Genomic DNA, 17,286 nt, shown 5'->3' on the forward strand with positions numbered 1-17,286 from the left:
CCAATTTGTTGAGTAGAGTGTTGGAAGCTATTTTGTAAATGACATCGCCGAAGTCAAGGATTGGTAGGATAGTCAGTTTTACGAGGGTATGTTTGGCAGCATGGGTGAAGGATGCTTTGTTGTGAAATAGGAAGCCGATTCTAGATTTAATTTTGGATTGGAGATGCTTAATATGAGTCTGGAAGGAGAGTTTACAGTCTAACCAGACACCTAGGTATTTGTAGTTGTCCACATATTCTAAGTCAGAACCATCCAGAGTAGTGATGCTAGGCGGGTGTGCAGATGCGGGCAGTGATCAGTTGAAGAGCATGCATTTAGTTTTACTTGCATTTAAGAGCAGTTGGAGGCCACGGAAGGAGAGTTGTATGGCATTGAAGCTCGTCTGAAGGTTAGTTAACAGTGTGCAAAGAAGGGCCAGAAGTCTACAGAATGGTGTCGTCTGCGTAGAGGTGGATCAGAAAATCACCAGCAGTAAGAGCGACATCATTGATGTATACAGAGAAGAGAGTTGGCCCGAGAATTGAACCCTGTGGCACCCCCATGGAGACTGCCAGAGGTCTGGACAACAGGCCCTCTGATTTGACACACTGAACTCTATCAGAGAAGTAGTGTAGGTGAAAATGCATGACTATGGTTTATTTTCCAGTATCTAGACTGTTCTCCCAGAAGTATTGAGACAGAAACATAGGGTTAATTAATAGATATGTGTAAGCAGAATGAAGGCTGAGCCCATGCGAGTGTACAAAGCTGGATTTACATCGAATTGACCATTAGACATGTAAGAAAAAGAACGCAAGCAGAATCTGTGTGGATGAGGCAAGGTAGACCAACAAGACGTGACTGGTCTGGGCCATATCTGATCTTGTGAAGGCTACTGACATGCACATGGGTTAATCATACATAGACAACATCGGCCTGAACTTGTGAAGACCTTTGGACAGGAACATTAGCTAATCCGTGATAGGCACCAGTAGGAGTGTGCATGTCACGCCACCAATAGAATCTATGCCCCAATGTCTGAGCCAATAATAGAATGGAAACTAAGTAAGACAACAAGATTCGTAAAGTGGAGTGACGATGTTATGTAAGGGTAAGCCTGTATAAAAGCAAAGTACTAAGAATGAAGATTCAGTTCTTCCATGGAATTGCTCGGCTTTGTTACTCTCTGTAATAAAGTATATTTGAATTCACAAGCTCCGGTATCTGAGAAGCATTTGATTCAATATTTTCCACAACAGTAGTTGGTGAACCAGGCGAGGCAGTCATTTGAGAAACCAAGGCTGTTGAGTCTGCCGATAAGAATGTGGTGATTGACAGAGTCGAAAGCCTTGGCCAGGTCAATGAATACGGCTGCACAGTATTGTCTCTTATCGATGGCAGTTATGATATCGTTTAGGACCTTGAGCGTGGCTGATGGGCACCCATGACCAGCTCGGAAGCCAAATTGCATAGCGCAGAAGGTACGGTGGGATTTGAAATGGTCGGTGATCTGTTTGTTAACTTGGCTTTCGAAAACCTTAGAAAGGCAGGGTAGGATAGATATAGGTCTGTGGCAGTTTGGGTCTAGAGTGTCTCCCCCTTTGAAGAGGGGGATGACCGCGGCAGCTTTCCAATCTTTGAGGATCTCAGACGATAAGAGAGGTTGAACAGGCTGGTAATAGGGGTTGCAACACTTTCTGCAGATAATTTTAGAAAGAGAGGGTCCAGATTGTCTAGCCCGGCTGATTTGTAGTGGTCCAGATTTTGCAACTCTTCCAGAACACCAGCTATCTGGATTTGGGTGAAGGAGAAGCTGGGGAGGCTTGGGTGAGTTGCTGTAGGGGGTGCAGGGCAGATGACCAGGGTAGGGGTAGCCAGGTGGAAAGCATGGCCAGACGTAGAAAAATGCTTATTGAAATTGTCAATTATTGTGGATTTATTGGTGCGGACAGTATTTCCTAGCCTCAGTGCAGTGGGCAGCTGGGAGGAGGTGCCAAGCAGTATCAAATTCCCTTCTGAAGTTGTCCTCAAAGCTGCTTGTATTTATGATTCATGATTGAGTCAAATCGTTTTATAACGTATCAATATATAATCAATTTAAATTAAGTTTATGAAGCTATTTAAATATAGTCTGAAATAGCTTACAATGTTGTTATGCAAACAATCTAACTAGGCCTAGACTTCATGTGCGCTTCAATGTGTTGTGATTATTTCCATTATTCTCATAGGCCTAAAAAAATAAACAGTAGTATTTGTTAAATTAAAGTAATAGATTCAGGTATCATGTATTAAATTACAAAACGTGTATAGGCAGCGCTGCATTTTGCAATTGATCCAACGTACTATGGCTGATTGTAATAGCGGTACGCGCCTTCTCTTTTGCACAAACAGACAGCTTTAATAGCCAACAAATATGGCTCTGTAAACCTGAACGGTGGTTTATGTTCTGTATCTAAACCGCCCTCTATCCACCACTTCCTTCAACGTGAGCAAACAACTCTGGCTTATCAGCTGCTAAACATTTCTGATACAACTCTCTGAACGCTCGGACGCAGTTGATGACACAGTAGGCTATAGCTCCACTTCTCCGCTGTTCCTTTAAGCAGCGCTTGCTGATCAGCTGGTGGGACGGTTCAGTTTGGTGCCGCTTGGCCCGTGAGAGAGAGCGTCGAGAGCGGGTAAGAAGTTGCGCAACCCGCCCTGGCTCAGGCTATCAGATAAAAGCCCAGATAGTGATTGAAAGAGATGGTAAAAAGGATTTAGCACAGGCATTAACAGAGAGAGAGAGAGAGAGAGAGAGAGCGAGAGCGAGAGCGCGCAAGGGGGAGATTTTCCACAAAGCTTTTTTTCTTTCTGCGCTTGAGCATCTTTCTGTGCTTGAACATCCCGGGTAAAGCTGAGCGTGTAAAGTGGGAAAGTACGAGCACCAGACCTTCCTCAAAGTCAATATTTTCATACTTTTGATACTCCTTCAAGCTGGAATTCACGCTTTCGCTTTTTTTCTCCAACTCCCATTTCCAGATCTAGGACACGGTCATCCGTGGTGTAATAAAAAAGTAACAGGCACGAGAAAAAATTAACAAGGAGACCGCATCAGATAACCAGAGTGGAGTACAGTAGCCTACACCACGACGGGAGCCCGGTAGTGAATGGAGCCGTGCGAGGTTTATGGCAGAGGGGCGTTCGTATAATAATGGGACACGGAGTGGCTCTCCCAGATGAACCTTCGAAGTAAGTAGGCTAAGTGTTTTATCTAATAAATCTGACCCGCTTCAGAATGTTTGACTGTTAAAATAAATTCTGAGGAGATTACGAGACCTATTCGGAGTGAGACTAAAACGCAACGCTCACTTCGAGACTATTATACTAAATTGTCACTCACTACTCTAAATATCGTTAGGCCTACTCTATAATAAATTCAAAAGTTGTCACTTTATATACATGTTTAGAAATAATGTTATTTATGACCAAATTAAATGCAGCCTTATCGGTTGCTACTTTCGATTCGGGCTGCTGAAGCGAGCAGAAGCAGCAGTCTGTCAGACACACCCTATAAGGTATTTCGAGCCAGAGAACCGCTTTGGCACTTCAAAACTATAAGCTGAACAAAGCTTCACCTAATTTTCGTGGAATACATATTTGTGGGATTCTGGCCACATCGTAGCCGGACAGTGAAGAGGGTCAGTGTCATTCCCATTAAAACGCATTTCGTGACCTCTGGTCTTCTAGCATTTGGATGCCAATTCAAACTCTCACGCATAGGCGGCACTGGCACGTGTATTTCCGCAGGGGCGCAACCAGGACAGCAGAGGTGTGCGTAATAATTTACTAAGCGCCATGTCAGCTATAAGCATGTTTAAATTAATGCATGGTGATGCAGTTGAAGCTAGGACGCTTCATATTTCATGGAACGAATGAAATAAGTGGTGGGGTGACATTCACTTGCTAGTTCACCCCCCCCCCCCCCCCCCTTCCCATGCATATAACGCATACAAACTTATTTTTCAACGAAAGGGGACGAGCTTTCCACTCTATAATGAACAATCCGATACGGCTCACCCCAAAGCACACTCACACACGCGCAACTTTTGAAACTTGGTATCAAACCCTGTATGACTTAAAAGCTTGTGTGTAACTCTCGAAATATTCTCTCTGAAATATGTTACATGCAAGATGACGTACAGCATTACATACAAACATCTGTTTGCTACTTTGCTACAAATCTCATCCTTGTCAGTCTACATGGTTTTGATATATTTCTTGAAAATTCAGATGGTAAAAATAAGGAACGAAATTTTCCATCTCAGAAAATAAGAAAAATGGGATGATCAAGATAAACTAGACCTACTCACTGATAGGTATACTGTAGTCTCTCTCTCTCTCTCTCTCTCTCTCTACCTCTCCCTCCTCTTTCAATAATATCTGTAGTATATAATAGTATCTCTTTCGCTTTATCATTTCTATAATATCTAATATTTTCATAATTCCCCACATTTTTCCAGGACTATCACTGAGGCAAGGCGCCGGACCGGTGCTTCACGACCTGATGGATGTATCTAAGTACGTCGTCACCTTTCCCTCATCATCCCTCGTAGCGGACAGCTCTTGTCTCTCCCAGCGGAAAAGGACCTCTGAAGTATGGATTTGTTCTGCTGATATCCCAACGACCCCTACCGCCACCACCGCAGCACTGGCACCACTATGGTGGAAGTAGATGCAAAGTTTCACGGTGACTTTCGCCTCCCCTTGGTCCATTTTTTGTCAGTCTTTTCCAAACAGGCGTCAAAACAATAAAGTGTAATTTCCTAAAGAAGCCGTGATTATTTGTGTGTCCACTTCTAGTGAACGGCTCTACAGTTATTTATCTTAGTGCATTTCTATTTGTTATCCATCATCACTGAACCGTCCCCTATCGCTCAGTTGAGCGCGCAGACTCATCATGGTGATGCCAAAGTTACTTTCTGTCTCCGTATGATCCCTAGTCGCGTTCCATGCTTTTCGCCCAAGCTCTGACTACCGTGGCCCCCCTTGCCCTTCACCGCCAGACCCCACTCATCGTCGGACCCCGCTCGTGGCTTTCCCAGGACCTGCCATGGTCTGTCAGGCCGTGTTGCTCCTCCTGCACTGCTTCGCCTCCTTGACACTGGGCCAGTACGACCTGTGCAAGTCCCTGGTGAGCACGGACGATGGTGCGGTGTGGGAGCAGTATGCATGCCAGCCCAAGACCCAGTCCATGAAGGACTACATGCGGGTCAAGGTGGACCCACCAGGCATCACCTGTGGGAACCCAGCTGAGAGATTCTGCACTCTGGTAAGTTGAATAAGTGGTGTGGTTGGTTTATTGGATTGCACTGAAATTGATGTCTGAAGTTGCTGCTGTGAGCAATTATTTGTTTAGTTGGGGGGCCTAGAGGGGACCAAGCACAAGTTATGGGTGGACATGGGAAATCAGCAACGTGCATCAGAAATAGCTTTGAAAATTGTCTTAAACTAACACTGGTCAATCAGCCCCAACAGTTCACTAGGCTGCAGCTGCTCACATTTGGGGGAAAAAAGAGACAGCAGCAGACGATGCTATGTCCTGAGACAGACTGATGATTGGAGGGGGAAAATGGCAGAAGCGGATGTTCCGTTTGAATCAGATGGCGTGTCAAGAGGAGATGAGAGAGAAGGATTGCATTCCAGTGGAGAATACAAAAGGAAATAAGAGAAGTAAAGTGGTAGTGGAATCTAGTAAATCCAAGCCTAGTTCTGATTATTTTTTGGTCAGAGTAAGGGCTTTTGGATCGATGTTACCTGGGAGATCCGATTGAAGTCTCTATAAAAATGGTGGATGCGTTGCATGAGGTGGCGTTGATGAGAGTATTGTTGTTGTTGTGAGTCTATGGAACAGAAGGAGCTTGATCTGCGCCTCAACAAGAAATCGGATTGAAATGTGTCGTGTGTGGATCTTCGAAGCAGGGTGCGTATCAAGGGTGTTATCTCTGGGGTGGCACTAGAAGTGAATGCAAAGCATATGTGAAGAATTGGATCGAGTGGTTGGTGCACACTGACTGACCTGCATGATGGGTGGAGTGAGGAAGCCACACTCCATCCATTCTATTGTTTTTTCATGAAGAGTCTCTCCCTTCTCACATGCATTTAGGTTTTATGAGATACCCTGTGAGAGCCTTCATGCCCAAACCTATGCAGTGTGATAAATGCAAAATATTTGGTAATGTGTCAAGTGTATGTAGACAGGAGGGGTATCGTATACCAGCTGAGCCAAATGCTGCAATTGTGATGGTGAACATGCACCCACATTTCTGAAGTGTCCTGTTAGGGTGAAGGAGACGGAGGTGGTAAGAATAAGGGCTGTCCAGCATGTCTCCTATCTGGAGGCGGTGAGAAGAGTGGAAGAAAGGAGTGTGGTTGAGGAAGTAATGGTAGTAGGAGTAGAGGCACCAGAGAATATTCCTTGTCAGAGGGATCCTGACATGTTGCATGTTAAGAAGGTGGACTTTGTAGCATTTATTGCATTGGTTATCAACTGCACAGTGTTGATGTTTCATTTACATGAGAATGAGACCAAGTCAAGACGCTGGACAGGGTGGACTTAGATATAGTAAAGGCAGTTTATTCAGAGTCAAAGATATCTTGCAAAGCGTGCACGGACTCGTTCGTTTAGCTCAGAGGGAACTAGCAGAAGAGAGCCCCTAAACATAGTGTGCATTAGATTTTATACATTGAAATGACGTAGGTTGAGTCTAGTAGTTCTGTTCTCCTGACTGGTCGATGAGGGTTGAGGAAAGTCCCGTCCTGACCTGGTGTTGATGCTCCATTGGTTCTTGGCAGTGTTCTTTGTCCCAGCCTATCGTTGATGTTGGCGCCTTAAGCCAGTCCTGGCCCCTTAGCGCATGTGATGTCCCGACGCTGTTGCTGTGTAGATTACGCTCCTTCACCCCAAAGACTGAGGTCAGACAGCTTCTGCAATATTGTCTGAGCTATTCGCACCTGTATACAATGGCCACTGTTCGCTCAAGGCTAACCACAGCTTTCCAGCTTCTTATCTGAGCTAACTGTTACTTCCAGCACACACACACAGACATCCAGGCGCCCAGGCCAACAGGTTATCAATATCCAATCACGTTTGTTATAGTATTCAATCACATATAATACAGTTGCTAATCACGTTTGTTATAGTATTGGGTTATAGTGCATAACTCAGAACCTCACATATGTTTTTCGTGTGTATAGTTTATCTGTTATTGTCTGGTCAGCAGTCTCCTGATTCACCCCCCTCCTGTGTCTCTCTAAGATTAGCACAGTCTCGGCCACATAGTACGGCGCCCACACTACTGATACATTGTTGCATACACACACATATTTCATACACACACACATTTCAGACTGCTTGTTCATATCTTATGCTCAGATACATTCGTTGCAATTTCAGGCTGTAGCCTCATGGTTAGACAGAGCACTGGTAAGAGTAGAGACTAATGGAAAATGCAGGTCCACATGAGTCAGTAATTCAAACTTTAATGCATAAGAAGCCCTACTAGCTTATAGTTAGTTAAGCATGTCAAAAAACCTTATAAAAACCCCACAGTATGTGTGTGTGTGTGTGGTTAGTATCTGTTGAGTACAGAATGTGTTTGTGTGTAACATCGAAGAGTATTGAGGAACAGTGTACACTTATGCAAGCAGTAGTTATAACAGGTTCTAAGTAGTTATAACAGGTTCTAACAGTCCAACGCTGTTAATTAAGGATATTATTTATTACAACAGCGCAAACAGAAAGGAGATCTGAGGAAATAGGCATCATTGTGAGTGCAGCTGAGCGTTTTTTGGGACTCTGGGATTTTACAGCAGAGGCATTACAAGGAATCCTGTCGATGAATACTCTGTCCTCACAGGCACCCGCACCTGTTTAGGGATGTGACTTGAACTGTGACGGAAGGAGTGGGATGGTTTTTATTATTATTCTGTATGTTGCCGCGTATAGTAAGTAGGTGGCGGAAATACAGTCTGCCTTAAAGAAGAAGAAGACAGGTTACGGATAAAAATACTTTGAGTTTAAGATAACCTTTGTTATTAAAGTTATACATTAAGTTCCTTATTTATAAGCATTTGTGTTGGTAAATTATGTAATAGAGCCTAAGTTTGAAGCATTTACTCTGCCTCACTGAGCCTCTGTACCCTGAGACCCTCTTAGCTCTGGTCCATGGCAGTGGCCTCTCCGCAGGCTCTGCCACAATTGCATTAAATAAATTTTTCAACTCTTAATTTGTATCTGCCCTAATTTATTCAAATGAATCCGTTTGAAAATGAAAATATTCAAGTTAGATACATCATGTTCAGTGCTAACGCCCCCTCCAAGGAATTTATAGAAAGCTGATTTAGGCCTACTGCATTTCTAAACAAAGCTCTAAAATGCTATTTAGTAAAAACAACGCTATTTAGAGCGCTGCAAAAACAACGCTATTTAGAGAGCGGTAAAAACAACGCTATTTAGAGAGCTGCAAAAACAACGCTATTTAGAGAGCTGCAAAAACCGCTATTTAGAGAGCTGCAAAAACCGCTATTTAGAGAGCGGCAAAAACAACGCTATTTAGAGAGAGGCAAAAACCGCTATTTAGAGAGCTGCAAAAACCGCTATTTAGAGAGCTGCAAAAACAACGCTATTTAGAGAGAGGCAAAAACAACGCTATTTAGAGAGCTGCAAAAACAACGCTATTTAGAGAGCTGCAAAAACAACGCTATTTAGAGAGAGGCAGAAACAACGCTATTTAGAGAGAGGCAGAAACAACGCTATTTAGACAGCGGCAAAAACAACGCTATTTAGACAGCGGCAAAAACAACGCTATTTAGAGAGCTGCAAAAACAACGCTATTTAGACAGCGGCAAAAACAACGCTATTTAGACAGCGGCAAAAACAACGCTATTTAGACAGCGGCAAAAACAACGCTATTTAGAGAGCTGCAAAAACCGCTATTTAGAGAGCTGCAAAAACAACGCTATTTAGAGAGCTGCAAAAACAACGCTATTTAGACAGCGGCAAAAACAACGCTATTTAGAGAGAGGCAGAAACAACGCTATTTAGACAGCGGCAAAAACAAGCCAAAATGACTGCATCCATGATCACCTTGGTACTGTAGCTTCATTCACCTTAGTCGATAAGGGACATGCATACAATTCTAGGACAAACACATGCCATACAGCAACTAGCTGCTACACACTAGCTCAGCACTGGGATTAAAAACCCAGGTTTAGTTTCCTGTCAAATCAAACAGTAGTTACCTGGCCATCTTACACCTCTGTGCTGCTTTCATCAACCAAGGGAGGCCAATCATATTTCAGGAGTGGGTAGTGCCCACCCCCACCCACTATAATCCAGTGAACATCTGAGCAAGGTGTAACTTATCGCATTGTGTGTCATTTGCAATCAACACTAGCCTATCTCAGCATGACTTTGGGAAAGCCTAGTTTGTTGGAGGCGTTAAATAACACAGTAGAAGGTGTTAGCAGAATTTCCACTCAATAAAGGAAAGAGCTGGAGAAAAAAACATACCATTTTATTTGGCTTAGGCAGGTCGGAACCTCCTGATGCGGCGTGAATTCAAGCGGGCTCGGGTGGGCTTTGGCCAAGTTTGGTGGGCTCCAAAAGTCATGACACCAGTGAAATGACTTGGCAATGGGCTGGAGCTCACTGAGAATGGTCCGGGGGTGTTGTTTGCATTGTGTTGGCAGACTGTCATCCGGCTTGATTGGGTTTTCGAAGGACTTCAAATTTCGCCTGGTAAAGGGCATAAAGTATTGAGAGGGGAGAGGAGGGAGTACCTCTCGTTTCAAGAACACTCACTGGGTAAGGGTGGAGAACTGCAGGAGAATAGTGGGCATTACTATGCAAATCTCAACGTGTATTTCCCACCTAGGTTGTTGAGTGGAATGAAACTCTAAAAGTAGGACGATTTGAACATTTGAGACTGAGGCCATCTTTGGCTGAGCTACAGCATACCGCTTCCTTTTAATTGTCACAACTTGACACGATCTGAGATGTGTTTACTTAATCTGTTAGGTTCAGTACCACCTGGGTGGACAGTCTCTGTTAGCTGCCCAGTCAATGAGTCAGTGACGTAATCAGATGAGCGATGACTTCCAACCAAAGGCAGAGATACAGGAATTTAATAGAGGACAATTGATTCACTCATTATTCACTGATGTCTCAGAAACACACACACACAAACACAGACACACACACAAACGCACACACACAGTAGAGGCCCTCCCACTATTGAGAATAACAACAGGACTCCGGGATCATTTAACAATGTGAAGCAGAGCAGATATGCTCCTTCCTCGGATACCAAATGGTTAATAATTTGTTTAATGTAGAAGTAGTGGTAACCGCTGATGGCCTGAGAAAGCCCTCTCTAGTGATCACTCCTCCGGAGGAAGAGAGAGATGAGATAGAGAGAAGAGGGGGAGAGAGAGAAAGAAGAGAGGTAGAGAGAAAATTAGAGATGGAGGTAGAGGAGAGAGATGGAGAGAGGGAGAAAAGAGCGAGAGTGAGGGAAAGAGAAGACTGAGAAAGAGGGAGAAATAGAGTGAGAGAGACGCTTGGGCATCCTGTATCTTGCCCCTAATGGCAGGGCCCAGCCCGGGCCTGCTGCTGGAAACTTCTACAATTATGTTTCTGAGCAATGAAATATTGATGCTCTCCTTAATGGGCTTCTACCTTACAAGGACCCCAGGATGCTAGCCACCATGGTACGTTCCGTTCCATTCCCCATCCGTAGGCTCCTTCCCTTCTCCCGGAATGTTTCATAGGGGAGGAGTTGTGGGGGGGGATCTGGGATTTGAAAGATCTAGCCTTAGTGGCCATGTACTCTTATAATCTCCACCGGCACAGCCAGAAGAGGACTGGCCACCCCTCAGAGCCTGGGTTCTTCCTAGGTTCCTGCCTTTCTAGAGAGTTTTTCCTAGCCACTGTGCTTCTACATCTGCATTGCCTGCTCTTTGAGGTTTCTGTATAAAAGCCAATTTACGCTTGAGGGTGTGATGCAATTGCGGCGCCTCCGGAGGCACACAGAGGCTGCTCTCGCCGTGTGCCTCCCGAAAGTTTTAACAATGCGGAGGGCTCCATATACCTCCGCATTGACGTGATTGGTTGACGGTAGGTGGGGGCGGGAGGTCCTGTGTTAACACAAACTCACTTCCTTGACAACTTCCTTCACAACAGCTCTGCTCAACAGCGCTGCACTACTCCGCGAAGTGCAAGAAGTATGAATGCCCTGACTTCTGCAGAGGCATTGTCACCTTAAACGCTGCATGACCAATGCAGACATCAGAATGACCATGCAGCGTCTTTGAGCACTTTGTGACATCTGCTAATGTGAAAAGGGCTTTATAAATCTATTTGATTGAGTGAAATTTTATTCAAATCAGATTCTTCTTAGCAATTTCTAGTACCGGGTGGGATCTTTATTTATTTACTTTTTTATTTATTTAACCTTTATTTAACTAGGCAAGTCAGTTAAGAACAAATTCTTATGTAAAGGCTACAGTGAAGCCTTTCTTCTGGGTTTACCATTCTGCATACTTCCTTCCTTCCCCGAAGTGTGCACTCGTTCACTCTCTCAAAATCCTTTATTTAGATAAGTAAAAGAATGCCATCTTGGTATTCATTGGAATAAGTAACAAACTGAGAAAATCTGTGTGTCTACAGTATATGTTTGTGCGTGTGTGCGTGCATGTGTTAGGGCAGTTCGGCATGTGTCTGCATTGGTGGACAGCGCTGTGGTGCTGAAATGGTTTGAGTCCCATAGAAGGGTTGGTTGTTTAGCAACAAAACCAACGTGTGTGCAACTGTGGGGCAAAACAGACAGGGTTGGCTTAGATTGTTGACAACATGTAAACTATATTTTGTCTCCAATGTTTATTGAAAACTTATAGAAAGTTGCACAATAAGCACGTGTTGTCTCTCAAATACATTGTTATAGTTGTTGGTTAGCTAACTAGCGAATTTTAGCCATGTTAGCATAGACGTGACATCAGTCAAAATACCTAAAAACAAGACATGGTATCAAGAACATGATAAAACTAGCTCAAATGAGCCACTTATGATTCTGCTAGCTATCTGGTCCTACCAGCTCTCACAGTCTCGAGTCAGAATTAGACAAATTAGATGTTTCTAAAACATCAAATTTGGAAGTTGTTCAAATAGTCAAATTTCAAAGTGTTTAAGGTTAAAGCATTAACTTAAGTTCAGGCATTAACTCATGAATCTTAAGGTTAGGCATTCAGTCCAAATGGTTAATGTAAAGTTTAAGGTTTGGGATAAGCTTAAAATTAAAATAAATGTAAAAAAATACTTTCTGGATTGGCAACAAGACTTTCTGGATTCAAACTGGCAACCTTTGGAATACTCAAATACTGACGTGTATCACGGGTTACCTGGCTGATCTGGCCATCCATGTGTGTGTGTGTGTGTGTGTGGTTTGTCCTCTGACAAATCAATTGTATGTTTCGGTGTTCCTCAAGGTTTCATTTTAGGACAACTGTTTTTTTCACTACATATTTTACCTCTTGGTGATGTCATTCGGAAACACAATGTTAACTTTCATTGCTATGCGGACGACACACAGCTGTACATCTCACATTTTTTTGCCCAAACCTTGCTCAAATTCTAGACACTGCAGCGTCCATAAGGGGACAATTAGACTTGGATCCATTTGAACCGAATACGTTTGTACAGTAGGTGCAACAGTTGTTATAAAATGTTTAATTTATCGCTCCCATGTGCACTTTTCAGTCAATTAAAAATCAACGATGTGCTGCCTTTTGTAGCATTTATGACAATGCCAATGTCTTTTCAGCCGAATCTCAGAGTTCTAAAACCAGGACCAACAACTTGGTTGCTGTGCAACAGAAGCAGCTTGCAGGCTAGCAGCTGTAGCTAGCTAGCTAACACCAGTAGATGAGAAGAAAGATACAAGCAAAAGAAGCTAGCTAGCTAGGTATATTTTGCTATGGATGGTTTTTCATATGGTTGAAGTCATCTGTGTATCAGAGCACCAACAAATAAGAGCACCATCAGAACACCAACAAATAAGCTAGCGAAAGTCCTTGGCTGCTATTATAGCCAGAAAGCTAGCCAACTAGCCAGTAACTACAAGCCAACAAGACTGTTCCATAGCTGTATAGATTGTGCACCATCCACATCTCAATGTTGACAATATATGCTAGCTAGCTAAATTCTTCCATACAGCATAGCAAGCTAGCTAGCTAAGTAAAGTTCATAGTCAACACCAAACTTTGGGAAACTGCCACGCTGCTAACTTATAATACATCTATCTACTCCGGCATGTTACAGTCAAACTGGCTAGATAGCTACGTGTGCAGCCAGATGTCATTTTCAGCACAAACCCTGCTAGCTACCCTACATTTCCTCAACCAATACCAGCCTCTCACAACACAAACTGTAGCTGATAAAACAAATTGTCTTGCTAAAAAACCTGGCCAATGCACTTGCAAGTAGCGCATCGGCTGTGCATTACAGTGAGTATACACATTAGCTAGCTAGCTAATTAGCTAGATCAACAGACGAGACAGAAGACATGTCGCTATTTGAACAACCAGAAAAAATTCCAGCCCTTACATTATGATGCATTAATTCAGTACGCCCTCCTCTGTCAATGCAATTTTCTTCATGCCATTTTAATCCAAATTTGCACTGACTGACCAAGTGTCAAGTTACTTTTCAGTGTATTCCTAAAGATCTGAACTTAGTAAACAAAATTATGTTTAAAATACACATTTTCCAGACATTGAAGTTAGGTTCATTTTAGGTTCTGAATAAAAGTTTAACATATGTATTTTCCGTATGTGGAAACTAACTATTCAAGAGCTTGAACATTAGTTGACAATTTGAATCATGTGTGCTAGCTCTGGAATAGATCAATTACATGGAACAGCCTGGGGTCCCCATGGAGAGGTTTGAGAACCACTACTCTACTGTATGGTGCTGTCCAAACTTGTGAAACAGATGTCTATGCGTGGTTCAGATTTGGTACGGACTGGACCAAATCTGAACCAAACATTGTTTGGGACAAATCAAGGCCACTCCAGATCGCACCAAATCTGAAACAAACATTGTTTGGGACAAATCAAGGCCACTCCAGATCGCACCAAATCTGAAACAAACATAGACATCTATGTTTGGTTCAGATTTGGTCCGGACCAGAACAAAAATCAACGTCCATGGATGAGATTCCCTAAAAACATTCCCCTTCGATACAGCTACAACTTTTTCATAACAGGTTAGGAGAACATACCAGCAGGTTAGGAACATTAAAGCAGCAGGTTAGAAAAACTAACCTGCTATAAAAAGCAGAGGTGAAAGTAAGGCTGTACGCCTTACCGTTAAAACATGAGCCTATTACAATAATTAAAACAAAATGTCAAAACTGTAGGCTATTACACCACTTTTTATCATTACTGCATGTCAGAGGCATGAAAAATTAGCAAATGAACTTGAAAACGGGTGGTATAGCCTACGCTAGAAAACGCGATAGGGTTTAACAAAAAGATAGAATTTTGCCAAGACAGAGATGAGTGGCCAACACCGAGACGTGCGCCAACAGCAGTGGACACATAAATTCTGGCCTAATGCCAATCGCCAAATGTCATGACACTTTGTGGTGTTTTGAGTAACAGTCTCTTTCTATTCACCACTGTTTGGAGGCTGGTAATATGTTGAGAGTGGATGAACGTCTGCAGGTAGCCTAGTAAAGGAGCCCTTTGACGTGATTGTCTGACAATCAGATGAAAACATCATGACTGGTTGTGTTTATGCCACAATAAAAGGTAATGCATTTAAAAGATAAATGACTAGGCCCACAGAGATCCTATTGAACTAATTAATTAATTAAATTCTATGATTACCACATAAAAAAAATTGTTGCACGCGGAAGTGCGTGTACATATAGGAGGTCCCGTACCGGGAAGAAATTAATTATACTTTCCCCCCTGATGAAGTCACTTGTTTTTAGGGAGTACCGTCTTGGACGTTGAAGTCAAGGCCAGTCCGGACTGCACCAAACAAAGAAAAAGACGCCCAAAAGATGTCGACGTAGGTCCCCTTAGTGGAAAGTAGCCATCAACAAGTAAAAAACTGGAGGGGAGTCTGTGGGGACTCGCCCTGAATTTTTGTTTTTTTTCCTAATGCTCACTCAGCCAACATATTCAGTACTTTAAGAGTCACTTACAGGAACTGGTATGTTCTTAATATGGCTGCAATCCCGTTAGCGGGATGATATGACAACAGCCAGTGAAAGTGCAGGGCGCCAAATTCAAAACAACAGAAATCTCATAATTAAAATTCCTCAGACATACATGTGTCTTATACCATTTTAAAGGTAATCTTGTTGTTAATCCCACCAAAGTGTCCGATTTCAAATATGCTTTTCAGTCACCACCAAGCCACAGAATAAGCACAGCTATTTTTCCAGCCAAAGATAGCAGTCACAAAAAACACAAATAGAGATAAAATGAATCACTAACCTTATAGGTAACACTCATAGGACTTCATGTTACCCAATACATGTATGTTTTGTTTGATAAAGTTCATATTTATATTAAAAAATCTGAGTTTACATTGGCGTGTTACGTTCACTAGTTCCAAAAACATCCAGTGATTTTGCATAGCCACATCTATTCAACAGAATTACTCATCATAAATGTAGATGATAATACAAGTTATACACAAGGAATTATAGATATACCTCTCCTTAATGCAACCGCTGTGTCAGATTTCAAAAAAACTTTACGGAAAAAGCAAACCATGCAATAATCTGAGACGGAGCTCAGAACAATAGTCAAATTAGCCGCCATGTTGGAGTCAACAGAAACCAGAAATTACATGATAAATATTCCCTTACCTTTTGATGATCTTCATCAGAATGCACTCCCAGGAATCCCAGGTCCACAATAAATGCTTGATTTGTTCGATAATGTCCGTTATTTATGTCCAATTAGCTACTTTGGTTAGCGCGTTTGGTAAACAATTCCAAAGTCACGAAGCGCGTTCACTAAAACGTGACGAAATGTCCAAAAGTTCCGTAACAGTCAGTAGAAACATGTCAAATGATGTATTGAATCAATCTTTAGAATGTTGTTAACATAAATCTTGAATAACGTTCCAACCGGAGAATTACATTGACTTCAGATGAGTGATGGAACGGAGCTCACTCTCATGTGAACACGCATGGTCAAAGAATGGTCACCTCATGGCAGTGGTGACTAATTCTTCTCTCATTCGGCCCCCCTTCACAGTAGAGTCATCAAACAAAGTTCTACAGACTGTTGACATCTAGTGGAAGCCGTAGGAAGTGCAAACCCATTCATATCTCGCTGTAATTTCAATGGGATCTTGGTTGAAAATCCACCAGCCTCAGAATTTCCACTTCCTGTTTGGATTTTTTCTCAGGTTTTTGCCTGCCATATGAGTTCTGTTATACTCACAGACATAATTCAAACAGTTCTAGAAACTTCAGAGTGTTTTCTATCCAATACTACAAATAATATGCATATATTAGCAACTATGACTGAGGAGCAGGCCGTTTACTCTGGGCACCTCTGTGCACCTTTCATCCAAGCTACTCAATACTTCCCCTGCAGCCATAAGAAGTTGTTCTTAATGTAAAGCAGCTGTTGATATTCACCCCCCACCCCTCTTTAAAGGGAGAATCCACATGTTTTGCATAAATGCAAATACCGTAATTTCCGGACTATAAGCCGTTACTTTTTTACCACGCTATGAACCTCGCGGTTTATACAATGACGCGGCTAATTCATGATTTTTTTCTTCTTCACAAGATTCACGCCGCCAAAAAACTGAGCACCGTCACATAATGTGACGTAAATCGAGCGCGCTCAAACTTCCCATCATTCTGATTACGGTAGTCATTTTGTCACCCTCATCATGGCAAAGACACGGAGAAATGCATATGATGCAGCTTTCAAGTTGAAGGCGGTCGATCTGGCTGTTGGAAAAGGAAATAGAGCTGCTGCACGGGAGCTTGGCCTTAATGAGTCGATGATAAGACGTTGGAAACAGCAGCGCGAGGAACTGACTCAGTGCAAAAAGACAACAAAAGCTTTCAGAGAAGAAAAGCAGATGGCCCGAACTAGAAAATGAGCTTGAAGACTGGGTCAACACACAGAGAGCAGACGGCCGAGGTGTTTCAACTGATCCGACTGAAAGCCAAAACAATCGCCACCGCAATGAAGTTTGACTTTCTTGGTAGGCTACTGTTTACTGCT

The 17,286-nt window shown here is 42.8% G+C and overlaps 1 protein-coding gene across 3 annotated transcripts in view; it reads left to right on the forward strand.

Annotated features, from left to right (window-relative positions):
• Window positions 1–1,410: 1,410 nt before the first annotated feature.
• The window catches only part of LOC120026059 (netrin-G2), a 138,324-nt gene continuing 122,448 nt past the window's right edge, over window positions 1,411–17,286 (forward strand). Inside the window, exons 1-3 of one of the 3 annotated variants that reach the window (XM_038970845.1) lie at window positions 1,411–1,460; window positions 3,001–3,210; window positions 4,482–5,290. In XM_038970845.1, the coding sequence (XP_038826773.1) occupies window positions 5,072–5,290 (219 nt within the window). In that variant the 5' untranslated portion in view covers window positions 1,411–1,460; window positions 3,001–3,210; window positions 4,482–5,071. Of the gene's footprint in view, window positions 1,461–2,457; window positions 2,658–2,748; window positions 3,211–4,481; window positions 5,291–17,286 lie in introns of those variants that run through there. The other 2 variants (XM_038970846.1, XM_038970847.1) reach the window with 2 other exon arrangements.

This window comes from Salvelinus namaycush, chromosome 31 (genome assembly GCF_016432855.1).
Source record: "Salvelinus namaycush isolate Seneca chromosome 31, SaNama_1.0, whole genome shotgun sequence".
Lineage (NCBI taxonomy): Eukaryota > Metazoa > Chordata > Actinopteri > Salmoniformes > Salmonidae > Salvelinus > Salvelinus namaycush.